Source organism: Ambystoma mexicanum, chromosome 8 (genome assembly GCF_040938575.1).
Source record: "Ambystoma mexicanum isolate Mex_15411 chromosome 8, UKY_AmexF1_1, whole genome shotgun sequence".
NCBI classification, from domain to species: Eukaryota; Metazoa; Chordata; class Amphibia; order Caudata; family Ambystomatidae; genus Ambystoma; species Ambystoma mexicanum.
The window spans coordinates 947853845-947877549 of NC_090929.1; the positions used below are offsets into that span (position 1 = coordinate 947853845).

Consider the following 23705-nt stretch of genomic DNA (forward strand, 5'->3'; position numbering starts at 1 on the left):
TGTGTTGAAGTCCATGCATAACCTGGGACACTGTAGGGGCTAGGGGCGTTGCTAGGGGGGGACGGGAGAAGCTGAAGGGGCTATAACCCCGCATCTTTTGGTTGTAGCCTCGGATAGAAGCTCAGGGGTTACAACCAAAAAGGCTTGCTAGCCCCCAGTCCTGACAGTCCCAAAATTAGCATAGCCACAGATCTTTTCCAGACCTAGCAACACCCCCAGTAGGGGCCCCATGTCGAGGCCAGGGTGTTGGGGACAAAAGTGCATTTGTGATCTTAGAATTTAAGGCAAGCCCTGGCATGGGTGCAAGCAATGCAAGATGAACAAGTCTAACAGAAAGAAACTTGCAACCTTTCGGGCGGCCGTACTGAGCAAGACAGCTTGCATTTTAGTTGACATTTAATTGCTCTTTTTATATTACAGGCAGACCTACTAAAAACCTGTCAAAAGCCAAAAACTCTTATTTAGGCAAGAAGCTAAAGTTCTGGTTCAGGTTACAATTTAACGCAAGTTTACATTTCAGCATTGTGAAAAATGTGACTTTCAACAGCAGCAGAGGTGGACTAGCCTATAAGGCAGCATTTCTCAACATAGCAGTGACTTGATACAGCTGCAGCTGAGGCCGTCACATGTTGGGGAGAAGGGCCTTTGCTCACATTACAACCTTACATGTAATTAAATCTTGCATGTTGCACAAAATATCTTTCTGGGTGTTTGCCAGACCAGTTCTTCAATGTCAATAACTGATTGATCTGCCAAGACCAGAACAAACAACGAATATTGGGTTACAGGGGAAACAGTGTCATACTTTGAATGTGTACTCTTACCTGAGGTGACACATCTGGAAATGAAAGGGACTGCCTTATATGTTGATAAGTAGGGTACAGGAGAGAAAGCCTCCTGCATCCCACACAACCAGAGTCAGGATATTTCAAGCGTGTGACCATCGACTAATAATCAGAATACTTAACCAGCTTCATGACCAAGTCCAGGGGCAGAATCTCTCGCTCTGCATCAGATTCCCGCCACCCTCCCCTACCTTCGACATCAAGACGGGTGACGCTGGTGGCCACATTCACATTGACAGACTGGCAGACAGACCAACACAGGCAGCAGAAGCGGAGCCCCAGAACCCTCCCTTACCTGAGCAGTGGTGGTAGAGGAGGCTTGCGTGGCAGATGCGCTGCTGACATCAGACTGCATGGTGGTGACGGCCGCCGTGGGTGTGAAGATGAGCTGCGGGGATAAAGGAACAGCACGTCCTAGGCTCCTAGCTACTTGCACAAGGTTACTTTGCTGGGCCTGAAAGTCACATGAGATGCGTGTTGCCGGTTTTGCCTCACCCAAGCACTGGTTCAGGCAAAGAGTAGTCAAACGAGTAAAAGCCGGACAGAATCCTGATGGCAGATTCAGAGCGTCAGTTCCTCAGGAACTTAGTTGGTACAATCGTTTTTCATATCTAGGTCATTGTGCACGGTCTGTGACAAGGATGGCACTAGTGTCCCCAAGGTTTGTATATATTTCATTACGTGCTGTGATGTGAATATAGCTCCACTTTGGGTCAGGGTCGGTTATGAGAATAAATTGCACACTACAAGCAGAACAACTACTTTTACTTTTGAGCGGCTGGCGCCCAGTACTCAGGGTTGTGAGTTTGGGACTCATTTCTCTCGGCCTTCTGTGGGTTAATTAGTAGGGCCTGCAATGAATGAACCCGCAGCAGGATGGATGCTATTGATGTTGAAATGTCTGTCGCAGCCACCTAGAAACAATCCCATGGGCAGAGTTTGTAAGGACCCCCTTTTCACAAACTTATAGCGAGAGCGTTGTCATTTAAATGATGGTGGGACACGGGTGCGGTGGAGATCAGTTATCCAGGCTGGCCGTCCCTGCACTTTTCTGACCCATCAGAGACAGAATGTAGTCATTTATAACATCACAAATGTTATTTTTATTAAGTGCAAACTATGAGCTGAATGGTTGATCTATGAGATACCCCCAAGGGTTGCTGGGATATGGGAAAAATCTACATAAAGCCCAGCGCTTGCTCTCGAAGTTGGTAATATGCTCTTGCTATGGAGTCAGGTCCCACCCGGTGGCTTGGCATTTAGTCTATGGTCTCCCACACAGTACGCCAAGCATGAGAACCACGAGACACCGACTGGCATAGAGGGAACCATGGGACAGGACAGTTCCTTAATATCGGCCGTCTCTGAAAGTAGGACTGAGGCGGATTCAAATCTAAGCCAGGCTTGTGCCCACTCTACGGGTAAATGCCAACCAGCATTTCCCTTGAATGTGTGTGACTGCAGTTGTGAGCACCACCTTGCAGGTTACATGTGACCATGTCAATCAGAGGTGTGGGTCTAGGGGCCACCACCTCCAGTCCATACAGAACAGCCGAGGCCAGTTTGTTCTTTTACAACCTACATAATGTGTTGCTCTTTGTGCCATTTTGCCAATTAACCCTTTACGCCTTGTCTCATTCCAACTACCTTCGTGGTGGTAAATAAAAATAAAATCAAGAATCAGCACAGGGATTTGGGAGGTACAGGTTAGCGAATGCAAAGTATCACCGTTGCCAGCCAATGTCCAGGGGTCTACAAACATTAGGGGGCCAACCAATTGCCTGAATCTGCGATCAGAATTCTGCCCATGCTAAATAATGGTGCCAGGTAGGGCCACATTGCCAGCACGTCTGCATCGAGAATAGGCAGGTGGAGAACCAAGAACCAACTGTGCCCTTCTGCCCCTAGAAGCGATGGATCGGCTTAGATGCAAATCGGGCTATTACCAAACAGGCTGATTCGGCCATAGTTTAACAGGTACATGGAAAGTGCGATCCATGTGTCAGACTCGCAAGCATCTGCATTACATGCTTGCGACTACACACATCCTTCACAGATGAGCATGTAACCGGAGGCTAATGAAGTAGAATTTGGTAGGGCCAAGGCAGCCTTTCATCCTTCTGCAGAGAACATGATTGCTATGCTATTTCATTGTGTAACAGTAACAAATATTACTGGAGTACTAATGGGTCTTTTAGTCTGTGGCATGCCGTTTACCACTTTTATTATTAGCACTTTTTCAATGAGGCACAGTTTTCTGTGGCTAAAGGTTGCGTCGTGCCCCATTATACAGTGTGGAAACTAACCCCCCCCCCCCCAAACCCCGGACATGCTCAACAGTAGCATATTGACATAAAACGTCGGCTTAACAGCAGATTTCTAGGAGGAACAAAGGAAAATGCACACAAATGGCCAATTGGGGGCCTCTCGGTTTGGACTGTCGTTCCTGAAGGGCAACTGATGGAAGGCACCAATGGGCTGGAAGACGACTGTTGGGCATGGTGTCACACTCCGAAAAGGGATGGCGACAATGTGTTACCAGTGGGATGGAGGCCATGTAGATTCGATACATGCCTATTCTCACAGTCCTACTGGTGTAAGGCACTGTGAATAACAGGTGTTAATACCCAAAATGCATGTGACACAATGTATACACCCGAGAAGGATGAAAGGCTAAAGGGGCCTGGGCTCAAGCTTAGAACTGTGGAGTTTACGCAAATCACAACCAGCTGAGCCATCTTCGTTGTTGGATATCATTTTAGGTTGCTGCGAGCAGGTTTGATGTCGGGAGTGGGCATTAACATCCTAATCATGAAACTTCATATTTTATTTCACCCGAGTTAGTATCGTGGTCGTATGCTTGGAAGAACGGTCTGAATTTCTTTGTCGTGCTCTTGCTGGGACCAGCGAGAGCACAGCAGCACCCTGGACACCAAGAGACCACCTTCACTGTCCAGGACATTCCTTTCGGAAATCAGAGGTCAGTCATTGATTCAAAAGCGAACTAACAGAATAACTCCTACGATGCATAAATCCAAGGACTGGAAAGATAGCAGTGCCACAAGGACCCTGGCCATGCCGACCACAGCAGTGTGGCGACCTGCAGACACAACAGAGGTCAAACGGGCAACTCTCAGTCCTTGGTCCCAATGTTTCTCGATGCAGAATGTGCGGGAGATGGGGATCGCTCCAGCCCATTTAATTCCTGCCCCCGTCCGAATGCAGTGAAAAGCCTTCTTAAAGACCGCAGCGGCCATGTAGTGTTCTGCATAACGTGCAAACTTCACATTCTCCTGCTGGCAGAACATAAATGGGCAATGCTTTCAACTCATTGAAGCACAGAAAATGCTCGACCACAAGGTCCCCCAGCGCTTATTCTGCATTGTTATACAGCGAGTTCTTTTCTGTGCCTTGCTTTGCAAGAGGGGCCGTTGTAGGTGACAACAGATGCTGTTACAACATCACAGTGATATGGGTATTTGAGAGGTGTGTGCACTGGAGGATTGATAAATAGGAAAATATCCATACAGGCTGGTGCCGCCCAAAGGCCAGTAATGCTCCTCCATTACTCCAAGCCCTACTGCGCCTCATCCCATTAGGTACATTATGGATGCCTGCATCCCCGACAGAGCCACTAAGTGACTTGTTTGCGTGTGTTCCCCCCCCATTTACCTGGCCAATGAAAGTAGCCCTGCCTCTACGGATCCTCCTGCCCATACCAAGGCAAAATGGATCGTTGATGCATACACTAAGGACACACAGTTTTCAGATGGAGCGGTTTAAGTAATGGGACGAGAAGGAGCAGGACACGAGTCATGGAGATTAGCCCATTTATACTGCATTACTTCTGCGCTGCTCTTCCTCCTCCCATATGTGGATCCGAACGTCACTCTGTATCCAAGTGAAAAATAGACCACATGCCTGGGACCCAGAGCAGTGTGAAAGCACTGCAAACAGACAATCAACCCAACACCACAAAAAGAAGGCTAAACACTTCAAGGACAAACTCAAAAACAGACTTGAACGAAGAAGCAGAATAATCACCCCTCAGAACCTATGATAAGCCATCATTGAGAAAGGTGAGGGCCACACACCCAGCCTACAAACAACCCACCGGTGACACATGGATTAGCGCCTGCCTAAAAGGCAGTTAAGCGTCGGCCCGACCTACTGCTGTAGAAAAGGAAGATAGCAACAACAGAACTAGAACGTTTCTGCAAAAGTAGCCCGACTGCATCATTCTCAATTAGCAGTAGGAGGAGAGCTACCATGAGCGGCTGGGCCAAAAAGGCACAAAGCAATATTCCGACCCTTTCCTGCACACCAAGGCTGCCCTTGAACAAGCAAAAGCGTCCCACCCCTAAGGAGGCTGGAGAAAGAAGAAAAGACAAAGGAAGCTTTCTGGGTTTATCTGAATCTGGAGAGAACTCAAAGCAGGAAGGAAAGCCCTCCCAGTAGAACAAACATACCCAGAGAAACACATGAATACATGCTTGAGAATAGCCGTGCTCCAACGTACGCCAAGAGCGAGAGGAGAAGATCACCTACTACAATTCTACTGGCAGGCGCCGTATCCAAGACAAGCGGTAGGACCCCTGAGGGAGAATGTGTTACAGCGAACGGACAAAGACACTGGGAAACCTCATCCTCAACGTTGGACATGTCCCCCTCGACTCCTGAAAAGCAGAACGTGAAGAGCCAAAACGACTAGGTCCTCCCAAAAGACCCCACACCACATTTGGGTGAGTACTGAGAGACTAAAAAAAAGCTTATGCAAGAATATGGAGAGACTGAGGTTGCCACTGGGGGAAATGTCTGGGAACTGCAAATAGTGTCGATCAGGGTTGGCTTTAAGTTACAGGGAACAAATCGGCAAAATGTGTTTGGCTTTGTGAATTTGTTATCAATCTTTTCCATAAACCAAGAAAAAGGGCCTCATTAGCTCAGGTAATACCGCCAAACGCAATGGCATTGATCAAATGCGGTAACAGTAAATGACCAGTTGATTTAGGGTCGGTCTACGATTATTGTCCCATAGAACTAGAATACCTCATTCAGTAATTTCAAATACTACATTACTGCCACTTTTTGTGGAAGTAACATCTCCCACAAAAAAACAGGTGGATTTCTTGTTCCTGGGAAAAGAGGCCGCAGTTCCAAATATTGCCTGTTTTAGCACCATCGCCTAATTTGTAATGAAGCCACTAGTCATGTTAATTTATTTTGGAAAGCGCACGCACGCCGAAGCATCTTGGCGCTAACATAAACCGGAAAGGAAAAAGATGAACTGGTGAAAAAAGGAACAATTAAAACAAATCCGTTTTTAACAGTCGGCAAAAAGCAAGGTGATTGATTATCTGTTGGTCCTAGTGCTGGGCTAGATTGCTGCCAGGCCTTTCTGCCGCAGATGGTGTATTTACATGCACAGAACTTCCCAGGCTTGCCTTCTGGCCCTCGACGTTTTCACTGCATTGGAAAGGAGTAGGGCGGTCATGCTTTGAACACCGACTTCAATACAAAACATTGCACAACCAGAGGCGGCACTGCAACACGGAACACAACACCACATGGTCAGCAGGCGTCATCAGCAACATGGCAAAGCAAACAATGTACAGGCAAATGCAATTGAAGGCAAGCAACAAATAGAACATGATGCAAACAAATACATGCTGAAATGGGGGCTGCCAACTAACAAACAAGCCAAGGCGAGAGTGGGCGACACTCCCGAGATACGAGGCCTCGCAACCCTTAACAGGCATGGGTTCACCATTAACATGCAGTAACATTCTGCCTGGGGCATCTCTCTCTGCACAGGTAAGAGCATTGGTAAGGTGATGCAGACAGACACCCTCAGACTGTCAGGCGAGAGACATGAATAGGCGATACCCCAATATTACAAGAGTCAGCCCCACTTAGACGGGCCAGAAAAATGAAGAACAGCTCCTTGTAATGTCACATTCTTACAAACCCTCATCACACTGCAATTAGCATAGACCAGTGCGCCCCCCACCCCCCCCCCCCCGCTACCCCCAGTTGGCTCACCTGGGTACTTTGTATGTAATGCTACAGAAAACAACACCTGTTAATTCCCCCTCCCCATCCCAGTGTTAAATATGGAATGTGAACCGAGAGGGCCCACTTCAACACACTGATAAGGCCCAGCAAGGCCTCTCCTCTGAGTGGTGCAGTGAGCTACAACATGGCTGTAGACCCTCCCGAGTAGAATACATTCCATAGAACAGGCTGTTTGAGCCATGTTTATTCTCAGTTGAGGGGCTCCCACACACATTTACAGACCCACAGTCATGGCCCATATGGTTTGGGGCACACAACTTACAAATGTCTCTCTTAACTGGTTGCCCAGTGCGCACACCATGTTCCCTTCAATAGCAGCCTATTGAAAACCTAATGCTCCCCTCACTTAGCAGACTAGTACACGCATCAGGACCCAATACTGGCTGTCTGCTGCATACCAGGTACCTTGCAAATCCGGTTTAGTGCACACGTCAGGCCCTCACAGTGGCAGCTTAGGCCACACATTTGGTTATTACTATTGATGCCCATTGTATACATCAGGCTGAACCAAAATATCAATTAAAAAAAGGAATAGTGACAAAATGCACTCGCCGGCTCCTTACAGCTGTGTCCAATGCACATGCCAAATTGCATTGAAGCCAAAAGGAACAGCTCAAGCTTCCTGCCATGATAACCGAATGCACAGGGCAGGTGATGAGTGACGCGACACATGCCTCTGATCCCTTTAATGCTTACTATCATTTCAAGTTAAAATAACGGCCTATTGCACCCATCACACTCCATAAAATGGTGGCAGTGAACATATCACACTCACGTTAATAGCGGCCTAGAATGCGCGTCTTGCATGTGGTTAATCTAGGAGGGCACCAGCCACACAGTCGTTTTCGAAAAGTGTGAAGTCTGCATGGAGAGTGGTGTGCCAGATCTAAAGTCCCTTTCAAGTGCTTTTTAAATCCTTCCGGCCAAGGACAATCTGACATTTTAAAAAACTCAATGAGGTTGCATTTCAAGGGCCTATATTTTTGGAAAACGAAAAATCAGACTCGCGGTCATATTCACTTTGCCAGGCGTGGGATGATGGGAGCGAGAGCAGAGATTAGCACCCTGTCCACAAGCAGCGAGGATTGAGCATAAAATGACCCATTCCTTTTTTTTCCAGCCTAGTTCATGGCCTAATCTTATTACAAACCTGGCAGAAAATATGTATGTTTAGTTGGGAAAGTCAGCTGTTTGAAATCCTTCGCCCAACTATGTATTCCATTCAATGAAAAGGACTAACAAAACGAAGTGTTACCGGGAGGTGGAACCCCTCAACCCTCTTTCACCTTCCCCAAGCCTGCCAATGCTTAATATATTTTCACTCAAACACGTGCCAATCACGTTTTGCACTTTTTATTTGTTTATACAAAGTTAGATTTGTGTTTAATGCACATTCAATTAGTTGTCAGTTAAGATGTTCTTTCGACTTAATACAATTTTGACATTACTTTTTCCTGCCCCGTGTTCTAAGCAACCCCGTTTCAAACAGTCTAGTTCCTCCAAAAGGTCTGAAACTAAATGCGTTTTGGTCCATTTCTTCCTAACAAATCGCATCATGCCATTCACTAGGTGTCAAGTTTCAAGCACCCCTGGGCTCTTGGTGGCACCGGCACGTATTGTCTCAAACTCTGCTGGATTGCGATGGGGTGTTTTGGCAACTATTTTAACTGTCAGTCTGTACGCATTACACAACAAGCAACAAGAAGTTTGCTCTTCTTTCTGTGGATTAGTGCGCAACGTGGTCAACTTGCCACTCATAAAACCAGAGCAAACTATTAAGGACGAGGAGCGAATATGAACGCTTAACCGAACCTTGTGGTGGTGGGACCCTCCCATGTGTATTGCCCTTTTAAGATGGGTCATGACTCTGTCATGGCCCAAGCTAATAAAAGGAGCATCTGCAGGCACGCGAGACAGAACGCTGCAGATTCCAGAAGAGGAGTGACTGAGTGTGTCATTTCATGTAGGCTGCAGGCCTACACGTGGAGGCACAGGCCTGCATGCCAGATGCCGTGAGACCCTCCTGCCAGCACGGTCAGGGGCATGGCCGGCTGTGCCCCCAGCCCCGATGGTGCTGATGCCCCAAGGCACTAGGTGGCCTGCCGGATGTCCAGGATAGGCCCCAACTCCCACAGGCACTGGGCCTGTCGTGTGCTGATGTGAATAGCACTCTGGGTTCCTGCCGGATGTCCATGGCAGGCAACCCCCAACAAACCTGAACAAATGTTATTTAGCAACTAGAAACTAAACCCCTCAGCAAGCCAGGAAACATTCCTCCCACATACACATGCCTCAGTGAGCTTGCATGAATATTGAAGGCGTGAATAGAGCATTAGGCACCAGCACATGTGGTACTGGGCAGGAATCTAAACCTTCAACTACATGTAATTGGGTCCTTATATCGCGCTTCAGGCCGGAGTCCAGGCTCCAAGTGCAGGTCCGGGATTCAAACCTCTGCTTCTTGGCTCGTTTTGCTTCCAAGACACGCGTGCTGCCCCTGAGCTACCTTCCCTTTGTAGAATATGGCAGGGCACTCTCGTGGGCTATTGCCAGGTGAGCTTGTTCATCGACGAGGACAGTACGGCGAGATAAGAAGATGAGGCCCCGCCTGACAGAGTGCTTCCTGAAGCTAAGGATAGTCCGTGGCACAGGTTTACGTCAAGATGAAAACAGGCTTAGATTTCAGCAAGTTTCCATCAGAAGGACTGAACGCTTCATTTGAATAAGGCCTTTCCTCATTGGCTTGCAAGCCACTAGCATACACGTGGAGATACAGTATGCTTTCTGTACTAACACATGTGTGGTCCCTGTGCACGCATGAGCATCACGCTGTAAGCACAAGTCTACTCTGCTTTAAATGCCAGCCGGTGACCATGTTCTAATAATGTAATTATTTTGGGGCATGAAAGGTCTAAAATGACCTCTCCTTATCCTCCACTAGAGCCCTTATTGTCTGGCTTCATGGTCATAATTTGTGTTAACTCGTTTTTGGCAAAGTGTAGGGAAGGATCAGGCACGAGGTACCAGTGACAGAGCGCAGTGTTAATTTTCAGGGCAACACGTCCCCGCTTACACCTTGTGCACACATCCAGCATGAACCTTCCCGGCTAATCTTCAAAAATCGTTTAAAAACTTGGTTATTCAACAAATACTAATAACCTGTACTGTATTGTGCCCACTAACATTTGTCTCCACTGCAACCACCTGCTTTGCACAAGTGCCACGGTACCGTCGAGTCTGGTGCTATATCAAATGAATAAATAAACCCAAAATGAAGGGAGGGCCGAAGGCTAGTGTAATGCATCACTTGAGCATCCAGAACTTAACCAAGGGCTTTGGCATGCCGATCCATTTCAGGTCAACATTGGCAAATCCACATGGATTTCGTGAAGATGGGAGGAGGGTGCAGAGACGGCCCAGTGTGTGCCAAAGAGGGGCATGTAAGAGGACCAGGATTGGCGAGGCTCCTGGCAGCCACACGTGCTTGAGCTGTGCTCGGTCAGGGACAGAGTGAGGGGCTGGATGCCATTTTTATTGCCTTGGTTGTCAAAAGTGAATAGAGCAGCTGAGATACTGTATGGCGACAGATGGGATGTGGCCTCAGTGGAGCCACTATCTGCTCACCCTCCACCATAGTCTATCCACAAAGGCCTACTGACTAAAGGTCCAAGAGGACAAGGAGAGACCAAGCCATGGCCACCCATGAAGCCGAGGGCGGTGGCTACCAATCTGCACATTTGGCCCCATAGGTAGTGGCTGGCCCAAGGTTCATACCTCGAGTCCAGGAACAGACATCCAATACCTAAGCCAAAAGTCTACAGTTCACAAAATGGCATCACCAAATGGGCCTTCAACCACACTTTAATAAAGGTATATCCCTGCAAACAGCCACTGTTAAAGACATACTTGTTAGTAAATGTTTGATCAAATGCCTTGAACTGCGCCCGTTTGCCCATGGGCCTAAGGCGCAATATAAAAGCACTACAAAAAGCACTACTTCCATGAAACTAAAAACGCCCGGTGTTGCTGCCCGGTTGGCATACAGCCCTACCCTTCACATTGGATCCAACTTCCAGATTTTCGGAGCGATGTGCCTCAAAGCACAACCATTTAAACTAGTCAATGACGCATGACTTAAATTAATCATGTTGCCTTCCGCTACCAAGTCAAGTCAGAGGACGGACATGTGGCTTACGAGGGTGATGTGGACCCCAGACAAATCCGATCTCAGTCTCACATCGGTACCTGCCTATTACATATCTTCTGCCTACCCCCCCTTTAATTCCTCGGTTCTCTCCAATAATAGAAACGTGATAGAATGCTTAAATGCACAATTTAGTTTTGTAGCGCTTTAATTGTTACTGTCACTCAATGCACTGGTTTGCAACCTAGAGTAAATAAGGACAGCGTCTGCCCTGCTGGAATTTGCACAAGCAGGCTGCATACAAGTGTTTTTTTTATTTTTTATTGTTGCGTTTAATCAAAAGGAATTAATTTTTTTTACATCTTCAGTTTAGTTTCATAGCGAGTTGATCGTAGTGAGACTTGTCTCTAAAAGGATCGATGAGAAGATAGGAGATAGATGAAGGTAGAAAGCAGTCTAAACATGCCCACACCTAGATAGATCTGTGAATATTAGCCTACGTCGCATCTAGATAGGACTTCTAACGTTCGCATGCTCGCACCTATGCGAAACCTGAAGACTAGCACAGGCCACACCTATAATTGTGGACATTGGCTTGCGTCGCATCTAGATGAGATTGATTGCAGGATAGCAAGCCTGTGCCTAGATGAAACTTGAATGTTGGCGTATGTCACACTTGGAATTGTGAACACCAGCCTGCACAGCATCCAGATAGGGTTCCGAATGATAGCATGCCCACACCTGGACAGATTTCTAGACGCTAGCTTGCGCCGCATCTGGATGGGACTGTGAATGCTGGCTTGCCCACACCCAGATAGAATTCTAAACATTGGCCCACGCTGCATCCAGATAGAGTTGTGGGGGTCAACTGGTGCCACACGGGGACAGAACTGAAAATGCCAACATGCCAAAGGTCAGGTAACCCACTAACCAATATAAACTCAAACTGCCTACCTATCTCACTCAAAAAACTCACACAACCATCTCTCGCACAACAAGCGGCACACATTTCACAACACTGCAACAACACATAAGCCGGACCAACAGCACACGCGGCCTGTCACCGATCCAATACCCGCACCAAAGCTCAGCATCTGGTGTATACAGAGTTGAAGCTGCCAACAGAACACCACTCCTCTCACTATCCTACTCCCTCTTCACCTTACTAACCCACCCTACCTCATCATTTACAGATCCGCCAGAGCGCCTGGGGACCAATTCCGTTGGTGACGGTGCACGGTACAAATACCTTTAACATTTAACGAGTCTCGTTGCGTTGAAGTTCCAGTTTTGTCATTAGTTGTTGCAAAAAAATTTAAAAGTCGCTAGTTGCCAGGCTGTTCTGTCGCCACTGATCATTCTTGCCCACCATGTCTCTTCATCCTTTGCTGTCGATTGACTGAGTAGGTGTGTTATTGTAAGGGAGCCTGCTATCCACCGTGCCTGGACAGGATAGTAGTAGATGGCGAATTGTCTCCTTTTCCTTGCTACAAAATCTACAGATGTTGAAAGTCCTCTGGTTTGGTGTATTTCATTAGTGTGAAAAAGGTTGTCTAGCTCTCATTATGGTGTTTCGTGCTGATCGACTAGGGAGCTTTTTGAAGTAGTTCTGTAGCGAGATAAATGTGTCCCATACCAGAGGGAGATGTGGTTATGCCTGCAGAGATGGCTGGAGCTTGACTGTGCAGAGTGTGTACTTGGCCACGGCGGGTGAACATACCTCAATTGCAAAAGCCAATGGGGTCCTTTGTACCACAAAGTGGTAATTTGCATGCAAAAATAACCGACTAAGGAAGTGCTGAAGCCGAGTAAAGCTGGCAATGCTGACAAACTACTGCTCCCCTATCAGAATACCCACACTCATTGCTAAAAATAAATAAATAGGCACAGCCCCCCTGCCGGCATTGCACCAAAATAAAATGCTGAATGCACTTTTTCCGCACATTCGGCATGAGAGAAAAAGGCGACTACCAAAATACCGAACAAAGTGAGGGGGAGTTGCAGGGGTGTCTCCCGCTCACCTAGCTCGGCATTATGGGCGTGGGGGTTTAAGTGGGTGTCCCCCCAGATACATTCATTAAAAGCAAAGCCGGGGATAAAAGAATAGAATATGAACAGCCCGAGTTTCGAAATGCGAGCAAGTCGGCCTCAAGTCGAGCTTCATGTATTTTGGCGTAGAATTCAGACCCTCCACCCCCTCTCTCGACCCCCGCATGGTTCGCGTTATCGTGAAACTCACGGCACTTTAACACGTGAAATTCTTCATTCATGTACAGGAACTGCGGGCGTCATTTCCACCATTGTAAATGCAGCACTATAACTAACATGCTCTAAAGTGATAGGCTATAGAAGCCAGGACTAGCCAATCACCTCACACCTGAAAAGTAAGAACTCCATGCAGGGGCTTATACTTGGAAGCCCTTCTGATAAAGATGTGTTTTTTTGGCGATTGTTTGCCATTGCCATGCAGCGTGTTGTGTATGGTGCCATTAAAATGCGCAGTTCCATATAAAAGAAACCGACAAGGCACGATGGAAATGAATTTAACAGATCTGCAAAGTGTAAGGAAACGTTTTCCGTTCATTTTCAGCGCAATTGTTGTTTACTTTAAGGCAGGAACCGTTTGCGGAATTAACTGGGGTGTGTGAAATTTTGTCACCGAGAAGTGAATGGGCCCGATTTTGAAAACCGTTTTTCAATGAGCTAATCCTATTGAAGAACGCTTTTGTAAATCGGGCCCCAGGTGTCTTATCTGTTACTGAACCAACTGGTTCTCCGCTACTGCTGTGTCTGCTGCAGTCCTCGACTAAGAGAGCGCTTCAAAGAAACAAAAAGCATTGCGAGAAACAAAGCCGGCGACGGGTGGCCGAAGGAGCCCAAAGCACCGCTGTGCGTGCAGCCGCTGCTCCCCCTGGGACGGCTCTGCCCGCAGGCGCTGCCCGCGAGTCTGCACAGCTCGTGTGGCCTCAGCCAATGCCATGGCCGCAGGGACAGGTCTCCCGCGATAAAGTGGCAGCGAGTTTAAAGCTATGCGGCGTTCATGTATGATGAAGAGAGTAATGGTCGGATTCAGCATTCCAAGCGTGCAGAATTCGATTGCAGATGTCCTTAGGCCACCTAATTGACGAGAAGCGCACACAGATTTTAAGTGTTGCGTGGGGCGTTGTAACACCGGTGCTGGCGATGGCCTTCAAAACGGACAATGCGCTTTTGTCTCGTCATGATGCGTGGCAGGGGGATACAAATGTGAACGTTCAGCTTTTAATAGCATTTCAGAAAACATGCATTAGACTTTGCAGTTTTGGATGCCTGCGCAAAATCGATATAAACTGGGTGGTCTGGTCAGATTTCCCACAGTGCCATGTCCATAGACATCTACACAGTGCAACAGAAACAGAGTCTGCTTAAAACAGAACATGGCCTCCCTCTAAACGTGCTTCAGCTTTGGCGGCCCAGAAGAGTCTTTGGTTGTTTTATGCACTGAAGCGGAGCGGCAAATGCCGAATCGAGCGGTTTCTCTAGAGTTCTGAACACCTGGAAGGTCAGCAACTGACTCTAGCACCCCCAATGAACTTGTGTCCCGTCTTGAAGACTACTCATAAGCCCTTCCGACTCCAGTACCACTGAACATCGTTTATAAATATTTAGCATTTAGTGCGATACAAAGCGGCAGATCTCAAATGTTCCCCCCGATATTCATTCTCATTCAGACTGCGCAAGATGTGCACCTCCTTTATGGCAAACCGAGCCATCCAGCTCGCAATTGGCCAACAGGGGCAGGATTCAGACACGCGCTCCTTCCGCCTTGGACTGCCTGTATTTAGGGAGACACTGGGGCTCATCGTATGCCTTGGTAATCACGACAGGCTTTACGGAGGCCACTGCAGTTCCATGACGTCACGAAATTCCAAGGAGAAAAAAATGTTCAAAGCTCGCAGCTGCCTCGTTAAGAATCCGTGCTAGTGTTAAACATAATTTCTGATAGGTTATGTTGCAAGCGAGTGCAGTATTCGGGCCACTGTTCCAGTGGTTTGGCTCATCCTCGGAACCGCTTGATGTGGGTAAAAAAGAGCCATCAAGTTGGCTATTAAAAACAGATGTTATTAATTTACAGTCCCGTGAGGTTTCACAACCGACACTGCAAGCACTTCATTAAAAAAACGAAATGACTCTTCGCTATTCGCCCCTTTTGCAGCGCCGGCTTCACCCACTGTGTAAAAACGACGATCTTCCAGATTCACAGCACAGGAAGATGAACGGTCTGTATAGAGTATGTATTAACAAACTGTTCTTTTACCACTGCCTTTCATGGAAGAATGGTGCTATGAGGCCAGAGAAGATGCTGCAACATCCTCCAAGACGTCAGTGCACATAAAACGCCGCCAGGGGGTGCCAAATGATAAGCGAAGAGTGTCGTCGCTCTGTACCGGGCATGTAACTTGACAGGAATGATTCAGAATTAGGCAGGTTTAGAGATCGTATTTATGAGTGGTGCAGACTTGTGAGAAGAGTCAGCTTGGGTGACTTTAGGTTGACCCGAGACTAAAAATGACATTGGGACTCGTATCTCGGCAGTAAATCTGCCGAGATACCACCAAACGGATTAACCGTTAGCACCACTTGTTCTGGTGGAATTACTGCCGGATTACAAGTGGCAGTATTAGTCCCCATTCATGGGGATCTCGGAAGAATTACCACTGGCGATAATTATGTCAAAATGCATGTTTTTGTCACTAAGGTGGCGGAATTAGGTGTTCCTCCACCCCATCAGCAAAACCATAGTTGGGCGGTGCGGTAATCTTGCAGTAACTCTGTTATAGCCATTTTACCGCCATTTAGAGCCACACGGCCCAACTCCTAATGAGACCCATTGAGTTTAATTTTACTAATGCAGGCACTCTGGTGGCTGGCTACCCTTCTGTTGAAGATGAATTTGGCGTTTTTAATGTTGGGGGGGTGGGGGGGGGAGTTAGCTGATGGTTAATTTATGATGGGTGCGTAGATTGGGGGGTGTTTGGGGGATAATCCAGGTGGATAGCTCACAGCTCAGTGTAAAGCACTGGTCTTTGCAAGATCGAATCCTTCGGCAAGACAAACGTAACCTTTCATCCTTTTGAGGTTCATAAATCGAGTACCATTAAAATGGGATACGAACAGCTTTTATTACAGTAGAGAAAAGGAAGTGCAGGTGTTCTTGAGTACTTGTGCTGTTAATTATGGACTCATGTTAGAGTATTGCAGTGGCTATTGGAATGCTGTATGCATTACACCAGTTTCCAGTGCTGAAAAAATGTACTAAACATTTCACAGCCAACGTGCTTGTGTTAAGACAAGGATGATCTGAACCACACAGAAAGGACTCGCCAAATCAAGTAGTACATTGTCATTGTGTATTATACATGAAAAAAAAACATGAGCATCTGAAGAAGGCATCAGAAGATAATGTTCTGCTATTTTAAGATCTTTTACTCGCATATGGCATTATATATGTATCCTTAGTACAAATATTAACCATGGAACATGGATTAAACTCTACTGATAAGGATCCTGTCATGGTCATTTTCTTGTACCCCATCACACTTGTTTGCCTGCACCCAACACACGTTTCACAATTTGTAGAATAAAGTCTTTCCACTTTGGGTACTTCTTTGGGGTCTACAAACCAAAGTCATGTTATGCGCCTATTAATCATCAGAACTTGTTCTAATCAAACAGAGTTTAATGTACATTAATCACCATCTACCTTATTTTCTTTGATGGCCAGTCTGTGCAACTCTGAAGCCATTCTGAGAGACATTCTGCCAATTGAATACATGGAAACCCAAACATGGGCCATTTAGTTCACCGTTTTGTAAACAGCGAGCTAATATTCCATTATGATTCACCTAATATTAACTTGATAGTGAATGTTACCTGGTTATTTGATGGTCTATTCAAATCGGGGGCTGTTGAACGTATATTCAAGCATCAACCTTAATTGACCAGGATACTTACATTTGCTTCCATCAATCACTTTAAACTTGTCAATTCAATATAAAAGGCCTGGTAAGTAAATGATGGGCAGTGTTTTGGATCCTGAGTTGACCTATGTGCTGATTAGTTGTTATAGTTGGATATATATGTAAACTAGTGCAGTACATTTTTAAACTCGTCACCTGATTGATTTGCCTCTTTCAACTGTTGATGTGGTTGACTGCATTTATTGAGAACTCTTCCTTCATTTTGTCATGTTTACTTTAGCCTGATCTTGAGGTATGATAGCCTGCAACCGCATATTTGCTAAATATTAGATTTTGCATATAAAGGTGACTATTGACAGATTAATTAAAATACTAGTACTTTATCAATTCGTGTAAGGCCTTACCTGAAAGTTTGCTAGAGATCGTGGTACAATTGCAGAGTAACACCATTTCAGACTGCATTTGAGAGATAATGGTAATTCACGTACAAAAAAGGACTTTACTCTGTCCTTTGGAGCAGCCATATTGAAATTCAGACTTTAATACTTCTCAGTCAAATTAAGGGTTTTGTCTTTTGATTGTACTCCTCAGCAAATTATATAAATTCATTGTACTCCATTTCTAAATTAAAATAAAGATTTATAATAATCTATTAGCAGATAAGCTTGCCTGACACTCAACTGGAGACTGCAGTACTTTAGCCGCATTTCTACTGCATTCAGCGTGGCACGGAGGCCATCTTGAATTCTTATTAGGGGCTAATGACAAACCCCAGAAGGAATGGACTGTAGTCTATTAGTGCAGCAACATTGGAATGGAAGCTGTGATTCATCCTTCTCATTCAAATGAATTGCTTTGTCTTTTGATATTACTTATAGTTTCAATATTGTGTTGAATGTTGCTCCAAATGAGCTTTTGGATAATCAACCAGTTAAATTTGTTGTTGGTGATGAATACAATGTCATTACCATAGGATGGATTTGTCTTTAGCTTGGTACTGACACTTCACATTATGAAATTAGAACTATATTAACTGAATTACAATGTATTGACAATGGACATATCATCTAAAATTAACTGTTCCAAACTATTTGGCAATCCCCAAAATATATGATACACCTATTTGCTTTATTATGCGTTTCCTCCTTTTAACATTTTTAGCATGTATGGGTTTCCAGATAACCCCAAAGTACAGACAGAATACAATTTAGGCTTGAATCATTTAATAACTTTGTTATTAAATACAACTTTTAGAAATAAACATAGGACAGAAAAACATATGCTTTCAAATACAATATAATCAATTATCAATTATCCAAAAACATTAAATTCGTCATCCCTTACAGCAACTGTGGTCAGATTTAAATTAAATATGAACTCTGCTTCCTTTCTGCACACAATATTCTCTCTATTTCTCTTTGAGGCAGCTTATAGATAACAAAATATCTTATGAAACTGTTGGGGAGAATTCTTAAACATGTGCTAATTCACTTCACCTTAGAGACCCCGAGCAACTTTGCTGGATTTTGAGGACTTGATTTTTTTTACCTGGAGAGAGTGTGACCCTTTTTCCCACTTGTGTTTTGAAATGTGTTTTACTCATGTTTTCTTTGGTTCTGGAGTTTTAGACAACTCCATAAGCATCATCTTTTCATGTGCATCACACAGCACCCTCAGTGCAGTGGCACAGGGAAACCTTTTCAGGCTTTCCCAAGGTTTAAATACTTTTGCTGGGATAAACTACTTGTAGAGATATGTCCTTGGAATGTTGGGGCACGCGAGCCAATCTCCTTGTATTCTTTCGGAGCTTGGTTTGCGTGACCCAGTTAACCGTTGGAGGCTTTGAGGAGTGGATGGGCACGGCGGGCCCCTGTTGAAATAAACTAACTTTTACCACTCAGAGTGCCTCCCGTCCTCTTTACACTACCGTTTCCCAGAGTGAGTAAAGTGAAATTGACTACTTGTCTTTTTAAATTCCTCGACCCAGCACAACCCATCTTACAATAGAGTGCTGCAGGGGTTTAGTATCCCCCGTGTCTAGATACTCATGTATCAGTCAAATGCTACCCTTTCCTATCAAAATCGCTGGTGGCAGTGGTTTTACAATAAACTACCATGATTTTTCCCGACCGTGAACATCGGTAGCGTTAAATCGCGGGAGCCATGTTTTTCAAGATGGCGTCTGAGCCTCCTTTGTTTAAACAGGTCCTGGTCTTCTTTTTTCGCCATTTCTTTGTGGAAAGGTCCTTCTAGTGTTTTGCTATGTGCGCCAAACCAGGCTTGGTTCCTTTGTTCATTCGCCTTTGGCGGGCTTCAGGGCTGAAGACCGACTCTGGTGCCCGAGTGTCTGGGGTGGGCAGGAAGTGAGGGAGGTGTCGAAACTCCCTGTGCTTAGTCTCCTAGTAGACCCAAATGCACTCTGGTGTGATTGGCTGGCTGACTGTCCGGCAAGAACAGCCACCCCGCTGGGTGAGTGGCAGCTAGGCTGGAATGAATGGGAGGAAACCGGATAAAAGGCGAGTTTCTTAGCTTGGAAGGCACAGTCGACCAGTGGAACGAAAGAACCGAAAACGAGCTTGAAGAGGACGGCTGCTGCAACTCCTGGACCGTTGGTTTGCCCGGTGAAGCCCTGCTGTAGGTCTGAATCACCAAGTTCATCTCGACAGAGAAGCCCTGCAAGGACGGCTTCTCCCTTTGAGTTGGTGGGACCAATCAACTCAAAACTAAGCCACCTGGATACCATTTTCAGAGCTGGTTGTATTTTACTCAAGAGTGCTGCAGGAAACTGAATAACCAGGGAGTGGGACACCAGTTTGTGTGCTTGACTACAGCTACCGGAATTGAAGATTTGCCAGTTACCAGCTTTTTGACCAGTCCCAGTGCATTGCAGGAGTCCCCCGACGTCCTCCCTCTTGTCCCCACGACTGAGGATCAGGAACAGCGAGATCTGCAGGAACTGCCAGGAACAGAAGTCTTCAGCTGCATCTTTTTCTTCATTTGTAAGGTACTGTGAAACGAGACTGACAGTACTTACCTCTCGCAGTGAAAGTGCTTGAAACTTTCTCAACTAGCAGGCCTAATCAGCTTGTGACCCAACATAGAATTCTTCTTGTTAGAAATTACTTCTGAGAACTTCTACAGAGACTTTACCGTTTACTTACCAGAACCGTTTTTACCTATCCAAGACTTTAGCTCATTGACTTTGGCCTAGCCTATTGAATTGACTCTTCTGGTGAACTCAAAGTATCTGCACGACCTATGAAATTGTAATCCTTTTACGTTCTGAACCTATTCCTTTTTGCTCCTCCTTCAACGTAGTCTGAATGCCTCAGAAACTTAATGAGTATAGTACTGAAGTGTATTTGTGTGTGATATTTAACTGCCTCCTTCTAGTGAAGGATTTATAACTGACTGTTGCATAAATTAATAAGTGTTTAACTTGAGTGTAAGAGTTTATTTGAACACCTGTGATTGTAGACCTCTGTGTAACCTCCTTACAGCTCACATTCCCTCTTGAGATAAGCCTGGATCCTCAGCTCTGCTACCAAAAACTGTGTAGTACAGACTTATACCAAAGGTTGGTTTTGCTTACACCTGTAGGCCTAGTTGTGTGTAGTGGTCCCAAAGGGCACTGTATACAAACTTTGCCTAACAGACACTATAGTTAGATTAATGGTGTTCTTGCGTCCAATGTTCATCAAATGTAAATCTTGTGTCTCTCGTTCTTATGGTTCTTATATATTCAGTTATTCTTTTAACTTTCTTACTGTGCTTCCAACATATAGTTTGACATACACAAACAATTCCTAGGCCACATACATGCAGTTACAGTTTATGAATGGCTTCATCTTGATTTGTTATGCAATTCCTCATAGTATTTACATCATTCAGTGCAAATGTGCAGTTATTCCAAGTGCCACATTTAAAAAACCCATGTTTTTCCAAATTAATGCAAGTATATTGTGTCTTGTTTCCACATTGTAGGTGACTAGATCATCGTTTTTCCCCTGGTAGTTCTCGCTTTCGTGAAATGTGATTACAGGAGAATCTATTTGAAATTTTTAAAGGTCAAGCTCTGTCTTCAACACTTTCTAATGCTTATTCAGCCATTTGTAAATGTATAGGCTCTTTGAGCTAGCTCTGGTTAGAACCCAAATATATTAATATTCATATTCATATTAGTAGGACTGAGCAGGAGAAAAGAGCAAGAGAGCTAGGATGTCCCCTTGGGAGCGATACTGAGCAGGTGGATTTCATGGGAGCGTATGCCCCCTTTGGGACCAGTGACGGCTTCATCCAGAGAATGCAGTATTCTCACCGATCACATCACCCCTTCCCACAGTTACCCCAACTTTCCTTCACCTCATTCCTCTTCAAACCTACCCTATGTACTTTTTGAAAGCAGCCCAAATAGAGAGTACTGAGACGAGGAAGAGTCTTAGTGAGTTACCACAGCAGCACTCACTCAGTAGTAAGGCAAGGAGAAGTGCAGAGCAATACAAAATAACCATTGGAACCATTTTTACTAGTCTAGTGGTTCACAACAATTGATTGGAAGAAACAAGATAAAAACCAAAGAAGGACTTGACAGCTCGTCTATTATTATTATGGTATTTGAGCATGGACCTAGTTTTGAGAAGCAATGGATCCCTTTACATAGGTATACACCAATACAGATGCATAACTGAGCACATTACAGAGGTGTACAACATCACAGATAAATAAAGGAGCGCTTTTCAGAACCAACAACAGAACAGTTATACAGCGGGGGCTAGCATACAGAGGGACCCAGAGGAGGGGTACAGCTGTACCTGGTGGCGGGGCGGAGAGGGATATGCAGCGTCTAGCGAGACAGGTGGCCCGAGAGGTGACTTGATGGCCTAGGTGTTGAGGAAGAGACACTCCTTGAAGAGGTGGGGTTTGAGTTCTTTTCTGAATTGTAGGAGTGAGTGTTATGCCAATGGCGTGGAGGTTCCATTGTCTTGAGACCTAGGGAGAGAAGGCTTGTTTTCTGGTCAAGCCCTCTTTGGAAGAACCAGGACGAGCCCAACATGCAGGCAGGTGCTGAATGGGATGGTGAGAAAAAGGGGCCAGAGGCTGATCCAGTACATAAGAACCGCACAGCCCACAGGCAGACATACTCCAGGTGACCCAGAGACCTGGGAAAGAGTGCGAGACCACGCTGTCCCAGTATGAAAGACGACTGCGGAGCAGCCTCAGAGCAAGGGAAGCTCTGGGAAGTTACCAGAGTCCCACAAATGATCCCAGCTACCTCAAGGATGCCAACACTTGCACAAACCACACCACAAGGTGCACGGGTAGCCGAGAAGGCTCTTAGGGGTTAAGGAAGTGGTCGCACAATCAGAAGGCTGGGATAGGAGGGACCCTACCGAAGTGGAAGGAAATCAAAGAGGTACATGGACTTGTACTAAGGCTTGGCAGGAGAATAAACCAAGCTCTCAGCAAGGAAAACTAAAGCCGAAATTGCAAGTCTGGGTCTTGCAACCCAATGAAGATAATTGGAAGTGAAAGGAAAGTCCATACAGTACTTGGCAGATAGTGAACCCAGCGGTTAAGTCCTAATAATTAAAGTGGGGGGACTCATCAACAAGCGCAATGGGATGCGACGTCACCAGAAAGTTGGATATCAAGGCGAAATATGCACATTTCATTAAATTGGTTTTGCATAACCACCCAAATTGAACAGGACGAATGGCGTTTGCCTTCCATAAAATGAACACAAACACAAAACCAACACAGGATATTTTTGTCTAATAGTGTTTTTGAAAACGTTAAAAGATGTGCATGTTTTAAACTCCAAGAACCAATACAAATGTTTTCCCTGGGACTTGCAGTAACGAAATGGGGTATTTCACCTTTAGTTGTTTGTTATTTTTCATCAGGTTATATAGTGCAGTGGTGAAGTGTCCAGCCTACAAACCTGATGACTGCAGTTTCATCCCTGAGGGTGGCTTTAATTCATAATTTCAAAGAGGACATCCAATGTTTCTCTTTTAGCTAGGGGGGACTGAGTCCCCCCTCTGAATAAAGTGGGTGGACTCCGCCCCCCCGCGTGTACCCTCGACGAGCCCCGAGTGAACCAGGTCTGTATGACCCACTACAGCCTGGGAAGGGCAACCAGGATACCCTTCTTTGTCACAGTACCTGGTGAGACGGAACTAGGACTGAAAACCAGGGTCAGAGGCCCACTACAGATTGGAGAGTGCATCCAGGCTGTTCTTCAGCGCAGTATATGGCAAGAGGAAAGAAACCAAAGCTGCCAACCAGTGTCTGGGACCCCAAGGAACTAGGTTGTACACCTGAGGAAAGCAAGAACCTTCCCAAAAAGCTAAGAGGGCATTGGGAACATCTTATCAAGACAAGAACTGCCTTTTGTCCAGGGGAAGGGAGTCATTCCTCTGGGCCAAGACGACTTCTTTTTTAATTTAGTTAGCTTAGTCTCTAAGGGACAGAGTTAGGATTTTGATACTGGACAACGGGAACTTTGCTTTGGACATTCAAACACTAGTTATTTCCGTTGAGGCAGGGAAGCCCCTCAGAGTTCGAGCAACATATGGTTTTCTTTTGCTTTTTACCCTTGAATAAAAGTTCATAGCAAACACCATGACCCCTTTGCGTCCGAGTCTTACATCTGCACCCTTACAAAGGCTTAATCTAGAA

The 23705-nt window shown here is 45.7% G+C and overlaps 1 protein-coding gene across 6 annotated transcripts in view; it reads right to left on the minus strand.

Moving 5' to 3' along the window:
* The window catches only part of PHC2 (polyhomeotic homolog 2), a 1003431-nt gene that overhangs the window by 423546 nt on the left and 556180 nt on the right, over positions 1-23705 (minus strand). For 4 of the 6 annotated variants that reach the window (XM_069610853.1, XM_069610855.1, XM_069610851.1 and 1 more), the window contains one exon: positions 1141-1299. The exons of 1 other annotated variant lie outside the window; for it this stretch is intronic. In XM_069610853.1, coding sequence (XP_069466954.1) covers positions 1141-1299 — 159 coding nt within the window. The remainder of the gene's footprint in view (positions 1-1140; positions 1300-23705) is intronic. One more of the 6 variants, XM_069610854.1, reaches the window with a different exon arrangement.